We start from the raw sequence: 15,607 nt of genomic DNA, 5'->3' as shown, positions 1-15,607 counted from the left end.
AAAAGAAATTTTGTGGAAACAATGATGCATTTTATTTTTTAAGATTCTTTGATTAAAAGAAATTTTTAAAAAATGTGGTTTATCAGAAAATCTTAAATTCTTTAAATGTCTTTACTGTTACTTTTGATCAATTTAATGCACCCTTGCTGAATAAAATCATTAATTTCTTTCACACTGGGTATATCAGGTTTATGATTTCACGTTTCTTCATGATTTCTGCAGTCTCTTGTGTGTTCTCCTTACCTTGCTCTTTGCTGTAGATCATCATGAGGCAGAACTTGTGCGAGAGGCCGCAGATGGCACGCGTGGGCAGCGCCAGCAGGGAGCCGAAGTGTTCTCCGTGAGGTTGACTGAAACAGACCACGGGGTCCGGAGCACTGGGGGATCCCACATACTCGCCCCATTTCAAGCCCTTTATCCACGGCAGAGGACTCTAGAAACCACACAAGAGGGATCGAAGGCTTTAAAAGACCAACTGCGTGATCTGGGATTCAAAGAAAATCTCTCACTTCCAGAAAAACTGACCATTTTCAGCAACAAATAGGTCAATACAATTTTTTTAATGCATTTTAAAAGGAATATTAAGTGTTTCATCAGATTTGGAGAAATATAGCATTCCATCACTTGATCAGTAATATTAAAAATTAAAATCATCTTAATGCTGGATTTGTTTCAGCTCTTGTCTTCTCCAGATGTTCACTGATGGACTGGAGTGCTGTGGATTATTATTGTGATGTTTTTATCAGGCTCTCATTCTGACGGCACCCATTCACTGCAGAGCATCCGTTGATGAGACACTGATGCAATGACACATTTCTCCAAACCTGATGAAGAAAAAACTAAATCTGAATAATAGTTTCAGCGCTGTATGTTGGCTGTACCGGGTGGACGGTGTCTTTGGGCGGCTCGCGGCTCTCTCTGAAGGCCAGCTGCACCAGGAGGCCCATGGCTGCCGGCAGCTCTGCCTCGGACAGGAGTTTGGTTCCTGCTCGGCTGATGTGTGAGGTGTTGAACAGCTGTCTGGGTGTTTGGCCGTACGTCTTGATCATAGTTTCTAGAGCCCGACGCTGCACGGGGTCTTCAACGGCAGATACGTCCATCCCAAAGTACGTCTAAAAAAGAGGGAGAGGAAAAATCAGATGGATACTAGTTGACGGTAAAGCTAATAAATGTATCCATTATGGTTTATCAAAGACTGATTTTCTTTAAACAAAATATCATTTCTTATATATCTTAAATTTTAGGACTTTTGGATAGGTTAGGAAGATGCAATCAAAAGATGCAAGTATCAGCGTTAAGTGTTCTATAGCTGTACAGAACAAGGACTCGTACAGCAGGATGAAAGACATTGATGGCGTGGACCGCAGCTTTGCCCTTCTGCTTGAGTCCAAACACCAGGTCAATCCACTGACAGAGCGTCTGTGAGACTTGATCGGACTCCAGAGCCTGTCTGTGGATGAGGATGAAGAGGCGCGGGTCATTCCTGGCCCACGGCGGCAGATTCACGTGGTTCACCCGCTCGCTGTTCTGCCGCACGCCAAAGTCAAAACCTGCCAGAGGGGAAAGCGGGAAATATTATGCTAACATTACATGAATATTCACTGCTTATATCTTTAAGATCTAGGTTACTTAAAGGTTTTTTTTGGGGGAATTTTGACACAGGTGTTTTTATTTATTAATACTCAGCATTTAATTTGATAAGAACTGATCTTTACAACAAATACACACAGAAGCTTAAAGGCCTTAACAACAACTCGACAAGATAAAATGTAAGTTTATCACGATTAAGTTTATTACGATCTATTAGTTAGGAACTGTAGCATATACTTCTTAAAGTAATAAAAATAATAAAACGATTAAAATAATTTAAGGAATCTCACAATTTTTTTCCATGTTTTAATTTGAACAGTAAATCTTTGTTGTGCAGCATTTATTTTTGTTAATGATTTTAGTGTTTTACACCTTCATTTTATTACCACCATTTTTATATAATAAACTCAAATTAAATTGTGAATCCAGAAAACTTAAAACCGACAATATGCTATTTACAAAAAAAAACTTGTTAATTTTATAGGGACTTTTATAATCAAACATTTTAAGAAATTATTACATTTAGTGCATTTTTGTATAATTAATTTGATCTTAAATCCTTCTTGTCAAACTTTTACTGAATTTTTGTTAAATTATCTAAGTTAGCTTTTTTTTGCAAGCATGCTTTTTAAATTACGAAATTTAATTTGTTCTTCAAAATGGAAATAAATAAAATAAAAGTTTAAAGGAATTTGGAAAATAAATTAAAAATTGAACAAATACATGTATTTCATAAGGCCCTGAAAATGTAATTATTGTTAAACCTTTAATAAATTGTTAAACTGTTTAATATTCAAGATTTTAACTAAATAGACATGCTTTTTGATTATTGCAATTTTATTTAACCATTAAAACTAAAAATTAAATGCAATTAGGAATCATGAAATGTTGCATGCTAGAAGAAGAGGTCAAGAAAACCAGTAGCAAAAGAGCGCCACCTTCTCTGTTGACCAGAAACTCGGGCAGGTAGAAGAACTCTGGGATGAGCTCTTTGACGTCCGTCATGGACTCGAAGGACGACAGACGCCACGTGGTGTTCATGGAGTGGAACGTTCGGTCAGGAATATCAAAGCTCTGGTCTACGAGACACACAAAACCTTTCATTAGATTCTTGTTCAACTTGATATAGATACACCATCCGAACTAAAAATAGACTGAGAAAGAAGGAAAGATGAATAAAAATGCTGGATGAAAGGCTGATCATCTTTCAGAGACTAATGCATGTAGCATGAGACTTCAGAAAGGCTCTTTTCAATGACGGTCTTTAAAAGCATCACACTGACATGTTTGAAGACCTCGCTGCACACACAGGAAATGCAGGTGCTGCTAAATATTAAAGAGTAGTGATGCAGAATCCTAATTATGATGCTGAATAAACTCAACGAGCTGCAGCTGTGTAAGCCTGTCACACAGAGTTATGAGTTATGGACAGTCAGGCGCAGATGCACTCAGTTTTAAATATCTGATTTCATGTTTTCTTAGTTATGCAAACTAATTAATATACATTCAAAAGGATAAATGTACCAAAATAATCCAAAATATCAATAATAGATCAATACTGCTATTTATTAACCCTGTAAATCCTGATATAAGAAATAATAGATTTATTTTATTTTTTTAATAATGTGGAAAAGTTTACATTTTTTGATGGCCCCTGATCATGATAAAGTTATGAAACTTAGCGAGTTTCATAAGAATGACTTGTTCTACATATGTAAAAAGTTTTGAAGGGTTAGAATAATTAACCTTAAAGGTATCGTAAATGGACATTTTATTGATGAGATACAGTTCAAATCTAAAAAGCTGCATATGTGTTTTTGTGAAGCATCATATTTGAATCTGCTTGGAGTGAATTTGGTCTAAAGGCTGACCATCCTGAAAGCTCTTCCTCAAACTCAACTGACCTTGATAGGCCAGAAACATCTTGGTGAAGGGAGGCAGCCGGACGAGGAAGTGCAGGACGGTGCCGCTGTTGGAGTAGTGAGAGCCGTAGTGATAGGGCAGGACGGGGGGCATGGGGTCGTCCTCTCTCTTGCCTTTCTTATACTCCTCCTCCAGGTACTGTGGAGGAAATCAGTGTGTTACACACTTACACACACCTCATGACATTAACACGGAAGCTCATAAAGCAGTGATGCAATGCATTATGAATGCAAAAAATCAAAGAGTGTAGAATAAAAGCGCTGCTCTGTATTAAGCCTTTCGTATTATAATACTTTTGAGCAATGAAAGATTATTAATAGCTTATCTATCATATGTCTGCATTACTGTGCTATACATTTAAAAGAAATGTCTTTTAGTTTTATATCATATTTATATATTAAATATTTACTTGTTTTTAATTAATGTATTTTACCACAATAAAAAGAGCAATGTGTGACATTTTATTAAATTTTTATTTGTTCCCCACTAAATAGTTATTTTACTAAATGTTTAGATTTTATAAAATGTTTCTGAACTCATGATTTTTTCTAGATCAACTGTTGTAACTGAATAACAGCTGATGCTCAGCATTTTCGGTATTGGATTGGTTCTGAAAAAATTATATTGTTACATCATTAAAATGAACTGAAATAGTGTATTATAAACGCATGAAACACCCTGATTCACAACTGATTACAATACAGAAAAATAAATGATGCTCCCACAGGCATCAAAATGGTAAAATGATTATTAAATCATATTATTTAATAATGTATATACTGTAAGTGATGTGTAATAAATGTGATTAATGATAATATATTTTATCATTTATAAATATTTGGTTGTAGGAATGAATTTCTGTGATTGCCTTTTCCACAAAGGACACTTGTGATGCTACGTCAGAGTTCTTAAAAGACAACATAGCGTTGCCCTCACTGGAAATGTGCCTATGATGCCTAAATGCTGCCTCCGTAGGCAGCTCAGCAGGTTTTGGAACAGAGCCACAGTGTGATTGGTTAACAGGAGCTGGTGTAAACAGGAATTAGCGCCTGCAGTACCCTGTAATTGTCCACATAACGGTCTTCCTTCTCTTTAGACTGCACCGCGATGGGTTTGCTGAGGTTCCTGTTACATCAAAAATACAAACAGAAAGCAAAATTGAGTGCCACTTTGTTGATATGCATATATTTCCATTTTCTGACACTAATGCTAATATATCTATATTGCAATAAAATAGTACAAATGGAAGTATGTTAATTCCATTATGATCAACTACTACTTTTCAACACATATAATTATAAATATTCAACAAAAAAATATATTTTATATTATAACTTATTTTATGTATATCTATTTCTATATCTGTAAATACACCTTTATATAATTTCTATATAAACGTCTAGTATATAATTCAACATTAATTTAATTACCTAATAACAATTCTGATTGAAAATAATAAATCTAATGATAATATATATATAAATATGTATATACACACTATATATATATATATATATATATATATATATATATGTGTGTGTGTGTGTGTGTGTGTGTGTGTGTGTGTTTAAATTTTGTTTTTTTAGCTTTTTTATGTGTTGAAAAAAAACTAAATCAAAAATATGTATTAGTTTTTAATAATATTTTATATTGTTTAAATATTAAATATTTATAATGAAAAAAGGAATGGAACTAATGGACATTTCTGTATATGAGAAACACTACACAAATAAAGTAATAATGTGTGTTCTGGCCTGTAAATGGAGGCGTCCTGCAGGTCCAGCGTCTCACTGGTGTAGTCTCGCAGGATGAAGGGGAAGACGGGATACTGCATGAGGTCGTTGAAGGAGCGGCCCGCGTGCTTGTTGAGGTGGGTGAGGTACTCGAAGTTGGTTATCTGTCCTGAGCTCCACAGGTGCGTGAGGGCAGAGATGTTCCCGTACTCCAGCAGGTTGGGCAGCTCTGAGCTCAGGATGTTGTGGTAGACGTCATCACGAAACTGAGACGGAGACCAGAGAGTGCATCAACAGGAAGTTAGAGTTGTGCAGAATCTACTATAGATCATTCAGTGTTTGACAGAGATGTCGTTACCTTGGTGGTGTCAAACGCAAGCAGCAGCGTCCTGCCGTTGGTGAGGAAGATCTCCATAGCATTGTCTCTGAGCTGCCACCAGCGCTTGTGGACCTCCTTTATCTCCTCATAGGTCCAGGAGAAGGAGGCCGGCTCCGTCTCTCCGTGAGGACTCTGGCGAGAAAACACACCAAACACACATATGCATCATCATAATAACTAAGAAAATAAGCATGAACTGAAATTTAATAAAAAAAAATCTAACTTGCATTACGTAGCCACTTATTTTAAGTTACATTTCTAATTTTTAAGTTGAAGTACTAAATTAAACTCAACTATGTAGACATTAAAACAAATTAAACTAAAACTATGTGACATTAAGACAATGAATAATAATATGAATTCCTAAAACGCAACAAAATGACTCAAACAAAAATGAAAGCATGAAATAAAAAAATTAAACCTACTTCAAAATATTAACAGAAACAATAATGGTATATCAATATCCTAATATTTATTCTGAGTTATATAATAATAATAATAATAAGGTGCTAAAGCATATTTTTTAATAATTCAGAGAATTAAATATTTCACATGTATTTCTTCTTTTTGTCTTTAACTTTATGGGAAAAACTTAAAGCTCAGATTGTTCAAGATAAATGAATGATACATTTTTATTATTACTGAAAACCATATATTCCTAGCGTTTAGAAAAATAAAGGAACTTACTTGGTCATCGAGTGTCTCCGCAACGTTTTCCTCCACAAAGTACATCCCAGACTTTCCTGCAAACCCGTAAACAAGGCAGATCATTCTAGCAGTCAGCAGATGACGGTTAACACCAACACAAGACTGATGTTATGGAGGGAGGACGAGTCTTACCCAGCAACAGCTCTCCTGCCGTCTCTCTAGAGGGAGCCACACTTACACACTTCCTCGTAAACCTAAACACAACAAAAAATGTAATGTAATCATTTGACTCTGAAACAGACTGGTTCCTAGCTGTGCAGTGTCAGTACCTGATGGGCTCGCTGGTGGCTTTATCCTTCACTATGGATGAAGAGGAGTGAGTTTTGTCTTCAAACAGGAAGGACAGAGGAGCCTTGATGGCATCTGTGATGGACAAACCATGCATGAGACCCATAACATCACCAATATCAAAAGTGTTAGACTTCCATCATTCCAGCAAGCACTTCCTGTACAGCGGCAACACCACGTTACTGTACGATTAATATATTCATACACTATTCTGATTAACCTCTTAACTGTCACCCGTCCCCTTTTGCTTCACTATATTACAAATAAATCCTAATCTGATCATGACAAATGGAAAGGACTAAGACTCCTAAATAGATCTTCTACCATTGTTATTTGTCACAAATAATGTAGGAACTGTAATATATTAATTTATGACAAGACTGCACCTCAAAATCTACATAATAACAGGAATTCTGACCTTTGTGCGTTCCATGTTTTCACCATAATACTTGTTATATTGTATTATGTGATACTTTAATAATCTAGAAAGCACATCCTGATCAATGTAAAAAAGTACATTTTATTGATTTATTTGTTCTTGAAATCTTTGTTTATGCTTCGAGTAAATAAACTGCACCATGAAAATGCACGGTAGATAATGTAGAGAACAGAAAGTGTTGAGTAGACGTCTGAAGTGTGCTGGAAGCTCACCGTCTAGTTTGTGGCGGTCTTTGAGCAGATATTTGTTCGGGATGGTCAGGTAGCAGCGCTGCAGGCGTCTCCGCTCTCGGTTGGGACCCTCAGTGGGATCCAGCTGCCAGGAAGTGGGGTAAGATGACTGATCGTACCACACCGCCCTGTTCCATGGGGAAAAAACAACATCACATGGTGATGAGGATGAGTGAGTGATGACATGGGCACAGGGCTGTAACGGATTGTAGATGATCCATACTGTAATCATCTGTGCTTGTTTTATTACTTTAAGTACTAAAGTAAGCTTGACTCTGAATCTGTAGTATGATGTGAACCATGAGTTTTGTGATCCGTTGCTCCACTAATTTGATCTGTATTGCTCCAGTGAGTGATGCTGACCGGTCGTGAGTGAGCTGCTGCACGAGCTCCTGCCAGTGGCGGCTGGCGCTCAGGTCCGTCTTGTACAGGCCTCTGATGTGCTGCATGACCTTCTTCCGCTCCATGCCCTGCCTGAGAGACACGTTCTGAGTCACGTCAGCCGCGATCTTCGAGATGTCCTTCGACTTCCCGTCCAGCCTCTGCAACAAGCTGAAATAGAGAACGGAAGAGCTTAGAAAAACGTCTAAGAAGCGTGTTTATTTCGAGTTTTGTTGTGAGAGCTCACCTCCTCTGCGTGTTGGTCAGCTTCTTTTCCCAGGCTCCTTTGCTGGTTCTTGCCTCTGACTCGTATTTCAGTTGCTCCTTAATAAGCAACAGTAAAACAGCTTCAGTTGAACATTAATAAAATGCGAATACTTCAGCTGAGCAGCTTTGGGCTACAGATTATTTAAGAAAGCAGTAATATTACTAGCATTTATAATACAGGTATACAGTAAACCGCAAAAAAAAAATCTCATGCAAACTTTATCACTATACGCAGACCTCAGGGGGAAACTAAAATGCTACAAAAGTGCAGAATATGATCTTTATTACTCAGGAAACCAGTGTGATCAATCTCATGCTGTGTTCACACCAAACGCGAATAGAGCGTCAAATTTGCGTCTACCGCGCCCTAGTTTGCTGCTTGACCATTTTGAGATAATTCGCTTCATTCGCGAGAGTAATTCGCTTCATTCGCGCGTCAAATTAACTTCACAACAGACGTGAATTCGCGTCATGGGGGGGCTTCTGCCAGCTGAGTTCACGCAGCATTTTCAAAAAAAAGCCATTTTTATTCGGATAATTTTCAAAATATTACTGTTATTGTGTCATGAAATGTAGTTTTAAAAGTATTTCAGGCGAGAATGTAGTTGTTTTAAACTCAAATATGCGGTTTATTTATAATGACAGCGTCTATTAAAAAAATGTGTTTCGCCGATCTCAGAGATGAGCTCCATGCGATCAGCAGGAGCTCCGTCATCATGTATCCGCCGAGAGTAGCCTTACCTCGGCTAGATCTTCTGACATTTGCCACTGGCTCTGATGTCTCTTTAGTGGTTCAAGATAAAATATAATTTGTTTGGGGTAAAATGAAACGTTTCTTATCTTTGGCCTTTATTCAATTTATCTATTAATATGTTTTATATATATATATATATATATATATATATATATATATGTATATATATATATATATATATATATATATATAGGTCATTTTAATTCCTGTCTCTATAGAAATATGAACTTTTGTCATATAGCTCACTCAACATCAGTCGTTCCTCCTTGTTGAATGAGTGGAGAAGGGTATTCCTGCATAACCGGAGGCTGCAGGAACATACTGTTGAATGAGTGACTCCTAGCAGGCTCCTGATTGGTTAACGCGGCGCGAATTGACTCCAAAGTTCAAATTTTTCAACTCGGGCGGCAGACGCGAATTCGCGTCAAACGCTAAATGCACAAAAAGCACCATTCGCGCGAAGCGCTCTATTCGCGCGTCAATTCGCGTCGTCCACGCCGCGCTTAACGCCCCATTCGCGCCGCGAGACCTCCAGACGCGCGTAAAGGTGCCTTTGCATTGACTTAACATTGAAATCATTCGCGCCAGACGCTCTATTCGCGTTTGGTGTGAACACAGCATCAGCCAATAATAGTAGGTCAAACAAATAAGTGTATGGATGACTATGCATTTGCTCTAGTTTTGCAAATATTTTAATTTAGGCCTAAATTTAAAATGTATATATTTAAATTGTTTATAATTTTTCCATCCGTTTGGATTACACCGATTTAACATGAATTTAATGTAATGCATATAGGTCGGTCATAATAAACTGAATGTGTTTTAAATACACAATAATCTAGTTTAAATATTTATTATCAAATGTCCCATAGATATTTCAACCATGCCCAGGCTTTTTAACTGAATGCATTTAATTGTTTTCACAATTAACAGATTTTTGCTGAATCTAAGCATTATTAATATATATATATATATATATAACTTAAATAAAATTAAATAGAAGCAAATAGTTAATAATTAACCATGCAAAGATTTTTTAAATGAATGTTCCATTTATGAATGACTGAAAAATATGAATCCCATTAAGTTAAGAGTGAAAAGCATAAAAAACTGAAAGTTCATGCATTCCCTGTGAATCAAGCACACGTTCTCCTACACTGTTAGAGCTTGTTTAACCCAGATGGAGTGTGTCTGGCCATGCGCACCTCTTTGATGGCTTTGAGGAGGTCTGGTTTGGCGGGAGCGCTGGGTGGGATGCAGCGGTGGCCACAGAGTTTCAGCGCCGTCATGAAGGTGTTGGCAGCCGCCTGCTCTTCTTTGCTCAGGGCGTCTTTGTGATCGTGCAACAGCTCGTACAGATACAGAGCCAGCTTGGGCCCATGCTAACAAAAACAAAACCAACAAGAAGGATTTTGAGCAATTATGAATCAAAAATGGTTCATTGGAAAGTTGAATTCATTTTCATTAACCAAATACAGTATTATATATCACTGAGGAAATAATGACAGGACAAACAAGACCTAAAGAAAGGACTGAGTATTGTGTCTGTCATTGAACAGAATAGCAAACATTTCTGCAATGCTTAGAAAAAGGGTCTCAAATTTGTTCTGTGTGACCGTTTTGTGTTAGATCATTTATCCCTTCAGCAAGCTGTGCCCATTAATATAAACCTTTTTCCCTACCAGCTACTGTTTTGAGGAGTTTTTATCCACATTTAGTCAAAATTAGTTGTCAGTTAATTGCTTTTTGCAAACAATGCAGTTCTGCTATGCTGGGTCTCTGAGGGTTAATGGTCTTTTCAGTGCTAGTCTACAGTATAAAGGAGAAAGGACGGCACTGCTGCTATGGAAACAGTATCATGAAGATGTTTTCTGTGGGTTATTTACTGTAAGTCAGCCGCAGCACAGTGAAATGTCACAGTCTTCCCCCCAACAGAGGAAGTGTGCATGTGAGCTGTGCTTTGATTGGATAACTGTCAGCAAATAACCAAACAAAATGTCACACCGTCTCTGGCTGGCATGTAAAAACAAAACGCCAGTTCTGTCAACACATCAGCGTCCTCACCTCGAGGCCGGGACTCAGGCTCTCTCTGAGGATCTCCGAGTAGCTCTGCTCGCGGACGAAGTCTAGCGCCTCCCTCCTGTCCTCCAGAGGAACTGCGGGGCTGAGCGTGTGCACCAGCATGCGGCCGATCTGAACCCTGAACGTGTCGCGGCAGGACCAGAGGATTCGCCTCCACTGCTGACGAGGAGCTCCACCACGACCCGTGCTGCCCTGAGGAGATGAACCATCACAAACTGAACGTTAACATATCGCTACACATTTATCACATGCTCAAGTGTTTTGCATTTTTATTTGGCCATTAGGTATCACAAAGGGAAAGCAACTTCAAGTTATTTTATTTCAGCTAGTTGTCAAGACAATATTAGCTTTTTCATTTGAATTAAGTTTGAAGCACTAAAATAAACTAAAACAATAAAAACTTTAGACAAATAAATTAAAAAATCTACATAAAATCAAGTATATATAAAAACGACAAAACACAACACAAACTAAGTTAACTAAATTAAAATGAAAACGGAAGATTTTTTTTTATATACATGCAAATGTTGTTGTTTATTATTATTAAGGATGTCAATATATTTAAATTGATAATTTAAAAACAGCATTTAATAAAATACACAATGCACTAATTGATCAAATACAACAATATTTGTTGAAATAGGCCCCAAAAGGAAGACAATTCAAAGATAATTCTGGATTTTTTATTTCTCTGGAATAATGTGCATTAAATCAAAAAAAATTTAACCAGTAACAAACTAAAAAAAGGTCACTTGAATTTCAATGCTGATGTCTACTGTAAGCGACTCACCAAGCTGATCCTTATGCCCTCCATCATTAGTTTGAGAAGATCTTTGCGGAAGCTCTTCATGTTGCTCGGTGGGATCGGGGTTGACGGTGTGGAGTCGTTCTCATCGGTCGTCTGCTCACCAGGTAACAGCATGGACGACATCGAGTGATCAGGAGACTCGGGGAAGTTCAGGAAGTCAAAGAAATCCTGGCTGATGTCTGGAGAGTACAGAACAAATGTACTCAGTCTGCATGGACTGCCTATACTTTCAGAAGCATGTCAATTGCACTGAAGTGTTTCGTAATGGACGCACAAAGCCGATGATAATGTTTATGAGCAGATATATCATCACTGATTTGATGTCTGTCTTCTGTACCTTGATAGATGAGTCTGTTAACCGCCAGAACCACGAGTCTCTGTAGTCTCTGGACCAGCTCCGTCTCGCTGGCTCTGATGGGGTTTTCTTGACTCATCCTCCGCTGCATCATCTGGTTAAGTTCATCGCTGGCCACCGAGCGCATTCTCATCAGCAGTGAGTCTGAACGGGGCACCGTGAACTGCCTACGACCTGATAAAAACACCACAACATGCTTACTGAACTAAAGGAACAGTTCGTAAAGAAGAGGATCAGAAATCACACAAACACACAGGGATCTAGAGACGATGATTAAGTGGTTAGAAAAGGCAGGTTGTCATTTACACCTGAAATGCACCATCCATCATAGTAGAAGATTTTGAAAGAGGTCTCTTCTGCTCATCAAGACTGCAAATATTTGAGCAAAAATACAGTCAAATTTGAAAATATTACTATATTTTAAAATAACAGTTTTCTATGTGAATCTCTGTTAAAGTGTAATTTATTTCTGTGATGTGCAGCTGTATTTTCAGCATCATTACTCCAGTGTCACATGATCTTCAGAAATCATTTTAATATAATAATTTACTACTTAAGAAGCATTTCTGATTATTATCAATGTTGAAAACAGCTGTGCTGCACAATATTTTTGCGGATACAAGGTGGATTTGATGAATTAAAAGTTCAAAAGAGCATCATTTATTTGAAATAGAACTCTTTTGTAACATTATAAATGTCTTAAGTGTCACTTCTGATCAATTAAATGCGAATGAATTTCTTTCAAAAAAAGCTGGATGTTAATGGCAGGTGTAAATGAGAGAGAGTTTGAATGATAAATCAAGAGACAGAGTTGCAGGAAAAGTCTTTGAGTCCTGGTGCAACTCTGAGTTGATTTATTCTGGGTAGTTGAGGATAACACACACAGGCAGCAGTAGTCCAGGACACTGAGCCGATGAGCAGCAGACACGCTTAAACACTTCACTGCACGCGCTCAACATCCCTGAGAGAGCCAGGATGTTGTGGCCTGTTTTGTTGTTTCGGATGGGGTCGATGGCTACCTGTGTCTGAGGGGAACATGTAGGAGTTTGCTCCGGTAGGGGAGGGGAGGGGGGAATCCTGGGACAGGAAGCTGAACGAGGAGGGCAGAGGAATCTGTCCGTACGAGCAGTAGTGCTGCCGGGGAATACGGGGAATTATGGAGTCTTTCAGCCCCATTGAGCCTTGGGAGTGTGAGGGGAGGTGATAACACAACAGAAACACATGAAACATCCAGGGCTGATGGGTAAGACAAGATGAATTGAGATAAAACACACAATAAATCTATACAGATATCTTATGTCTGTTTATTTTGTGTGTGCATATTCTAATTTACCAACAAAATCAGTCCTAAAAGATATGGCAAAGAAGCTAAATGTGTTTTAAAGAAAGAATAAAAAAAATGTATATATAAAAAAACATGCATAAAAAAACAAACAAATTAATAAATAATAATAAGAATAATAATAATAAGAAGAAGAATACTTTCATTTGTAAAGCCACAGTCACTTTTGAGTCAAAACTGGTTAACCAAAACCATCAAAACACACCATTTCAAACAAAAATAAAGCATAAAATTTAATAAAACTATAATAATAAAAATAACAACAAGTGTAATAAATATATATAAAAAAAATTTGAATGAAAAATTAAAAGAAAAACACTTTTGAATGAATTTCAGCTAGTTTCCAAACAAACATTTTTCAATTAAAATAATACAAATGAAATAAAAATGAATAAAAACTACGTAGATACATATAGAGCTAATAAAAATGCAAATGCACAGCAAAAATACTAAGACTTTAAATAAAATTAAAACTAAAATGGAGAAAAAACTAGAAAAGATAAAGACAAAGGCTGATTCTAAATATCAATAAAAACTGTAATAGTCTATCAATGATACCCTGAACAACATGAGGGTGAGTAAATGATGACAACATTTCATTTTAGGGTGAACTATGCTTTTAAAGATATTTCAAAGACACGTCACATCCTCTGACCTCCGGACCTGCTCACCTGCGATACTCTTGCGTTTCTGCTGTAGAGCATGATGCGGTGAAGCGGGCACGTGAACATAGCTGCTAGATTTCTGAGGGTCCTGATTGGCCGTGGTCTTAATGAAATCGATGGCTGCCTGGATCACGCGGAACTGCAGAGCTGTGGCCATTTCTGAAGAAACAACGGAGAACTTGAATGACACGTCACATATCATTGTTGTATAAAAGTATTAGTCTTCTTTACCCTGTGTGTGCCGAACTTTGCTGGTCTGCATGTAGCCCAACAGGGTGATCAGGTCTTCAATGATGCGGAAGTACTGCGATCCCGAGGAGCTGCAGGAGTGGATGGTGACGGCCACCAGCAGCTGCTGAATGTCACACACCACCAGCTTGTAGTCGTTCGGAGGAATCCTACAGAGTGTGTCAATCAGATTGGGACTTTATTGAGCATTCACTACGTTCAGAATCGTCAATCAGAATGAATTCATTCCAATGGAAGCATCTAAACAGGGAGCAGTACCCGTTCTCCAGGCCGTTGAGGGTGGACAGTGTGTTGAAGAGCACGTAGAGCAGGCCGTGGTCCAGCAGGATGTCGGTCAGCTTCGGGCAGGCGTTGAGCAGCTGCAGCAGCAGACACAGGCCGTTGTGCACGAGTGAGTTCTCATACAGAGAGTTCTCCAGCAGACCCAGCACAGGGATGATACAGCGCTTCCTGAACGGGGAGATGTTCTCCATGTCCTCCAGATCCAGACTGAGAGGAGAGGGAACACTGTGATTGATAAGGATGCTGCTGGGTGAAGTTTCAGTCAGTAGACCTCATGCAGAAGATTCTTGAATGTTTTTCCTCACAATTATTTATTGCAGTAACACGGAATGAAAAAATAAAAGGTAAACGTGTCTTCATAACTAAAGTGCAAATTAATTAAATAAGCACACATACACATTTTAACATTATATAATTTCAAATGAATAATACATTTTTACTACTGTCTTTTTAGAGCTGCTTTACAGCAGAATAAAATTTTGCTTCCATCATTGAATCACTATTTTCTTGCTTAACACTGTAAAGATGGATTGAAACAATCTGTACTGCATGAAGTGCTATTTAAATCAAGGTGACTTGACTACAATATATACAATAAATATATGTTATTTTTGCATCTTTAACCCTTTAATGCGTACACTCACACCGATGTGATTAGAGCTTTCAGTGTGTCATCGTCATCAACTGATAATTTAAATCCACTTTTGTGCTTTGGCTGGCGCGGAGACAATAATTTTATTTATTTTATTTTTTATTTATTTTATTTTTATTTTTTATCTTTATATTTTGTAATTTTAGTACTTCAACTTAAACTTAAGGAAAATTTAAAATGTTGTCTTGGCAACTAACATTTATTTATTTATTTTTTTATTTCAGGTAAGAGTTATTTTATTTCTCTTAACATATATATGCTTTTCTATTTATCAAGACAAGAGTTTTTTTCTACATTTATTTCTAAATATATATATATATATATATATATATATATATATATTAGGGGTGTAACGATACGCGTATTCGTATTGAACCGTTCGGTACGACGCTTTCGGTTCGGTACGCGGTACGCATTATGTATACCGAACGGTTCGTTGGAGTAATTAATTATATTTGAAAAAAAAAAAAAAGAGAGAGA

General features: G+C 37.4%; 1 protein-coding gene across 4 annotated transcripts in view; it reads right to left on the bottom strand.

Moving 5' to 3' along the window:
• Window positions 1-15,607, bottom strand: part of lyst (lysosomal trafficking regulator) — a 96,447-nt gene that overhangs the window by 6,645 nt on the left and 74,195 nt on the right. For all 4 annotated transcript variants that reach the window (XM_052572978.1, XM_052572976.1, XM_052572977.1 and 1 more), the window contains 21 exons: window positions 14,452-14,682; window positions 14,176-14,342; window positions 13,951-14,103; window positions 11,920-12,111; window positions 11,565-11,761; window positions 10,757-10,966; window positions 9,898-10,074; window positions 7,919-7,995; window positions 7,654-7,842; window positions 7,273-7,418; window positions 6,603-6,696; window positions 6,466-6,527; window positions 6,313-6,368; window positions 5,605-5,757; window positions 5,268-5,512; window positions 4,572-4,638; window positions 3,495-3,651; window positions 2,529-2,669; window positions 1,333-1,550; window positions 882-1,112; window positions 244-433 (listed from right to left, as the gene is read on the bottom strand). In XM_052572978.1, coding sequence (XP_052428938.1) covers window positions 244-433; window positions 882-1,112; window positions 1,333-1,550; window positions 2,529-2,669; window positions 3,495-3,651; window positions 4,572-4,638; window positions 5,268-5,512; window positions 5,605-5,757; window positions 6,313-6,368; window positions 6,466-6,527; window positions 6,603-6,696; window positions 7,273-7,418; window positions 7,654-7,842; window positions 7,919-7,995; window positions 9,898-10,074; window positions 10,757-10,966; window positions 11,565-11,761; window positions 11,920-12,111; window positions 13,951-14,103; window positions 14,176-14,342; window positions 14,452-14,682 — 3,353 coding nt within the window. The remainder of the gene's footprint in view (window positions 1-243; window positions 434-881; window positions 1,113-1,332; window positions 1,551-2,528; window positions 2,670-3,494; window positions 3,652-4,571; window positions 4,639-5,267; window positions 5,513-5,604; window positions 5,758-6,312; window positions 6,369-6,465; window positions 6,528-6,602; window positions 6,697-7,272; window positions 7,419-7,653; window positions 7,843-7,918; window positions 7,996-9,897; window positions 10,075-10,756; window positions 10,967-11,564; window positions 11,762-11,919; window positions 12,112-13,950; window positions 14,104-14,175; window positions 14,343-14,451; window positions 14,683-15,607) is intronic.

Source organism: Carassius gibelio, chromosome B13, assembly GCF_023724105.1.
Source record: "Carassius gibelio isolate Cgi1373 ecotype wild population from Czech Republic chromosome B13, carGib1.2-hapl.c, whole genome shotgun sequence".
NCBI lineage: Eukaryota > Metazoa > Chordata > Actinopteri > Cypriniformes > Cyprinidae > Carassius > Carassius gibelio.
Note: the sequence above shows the minus strand (reverse complement) of the source record. Positions and strands in the feature narration are given on the sequence as shown.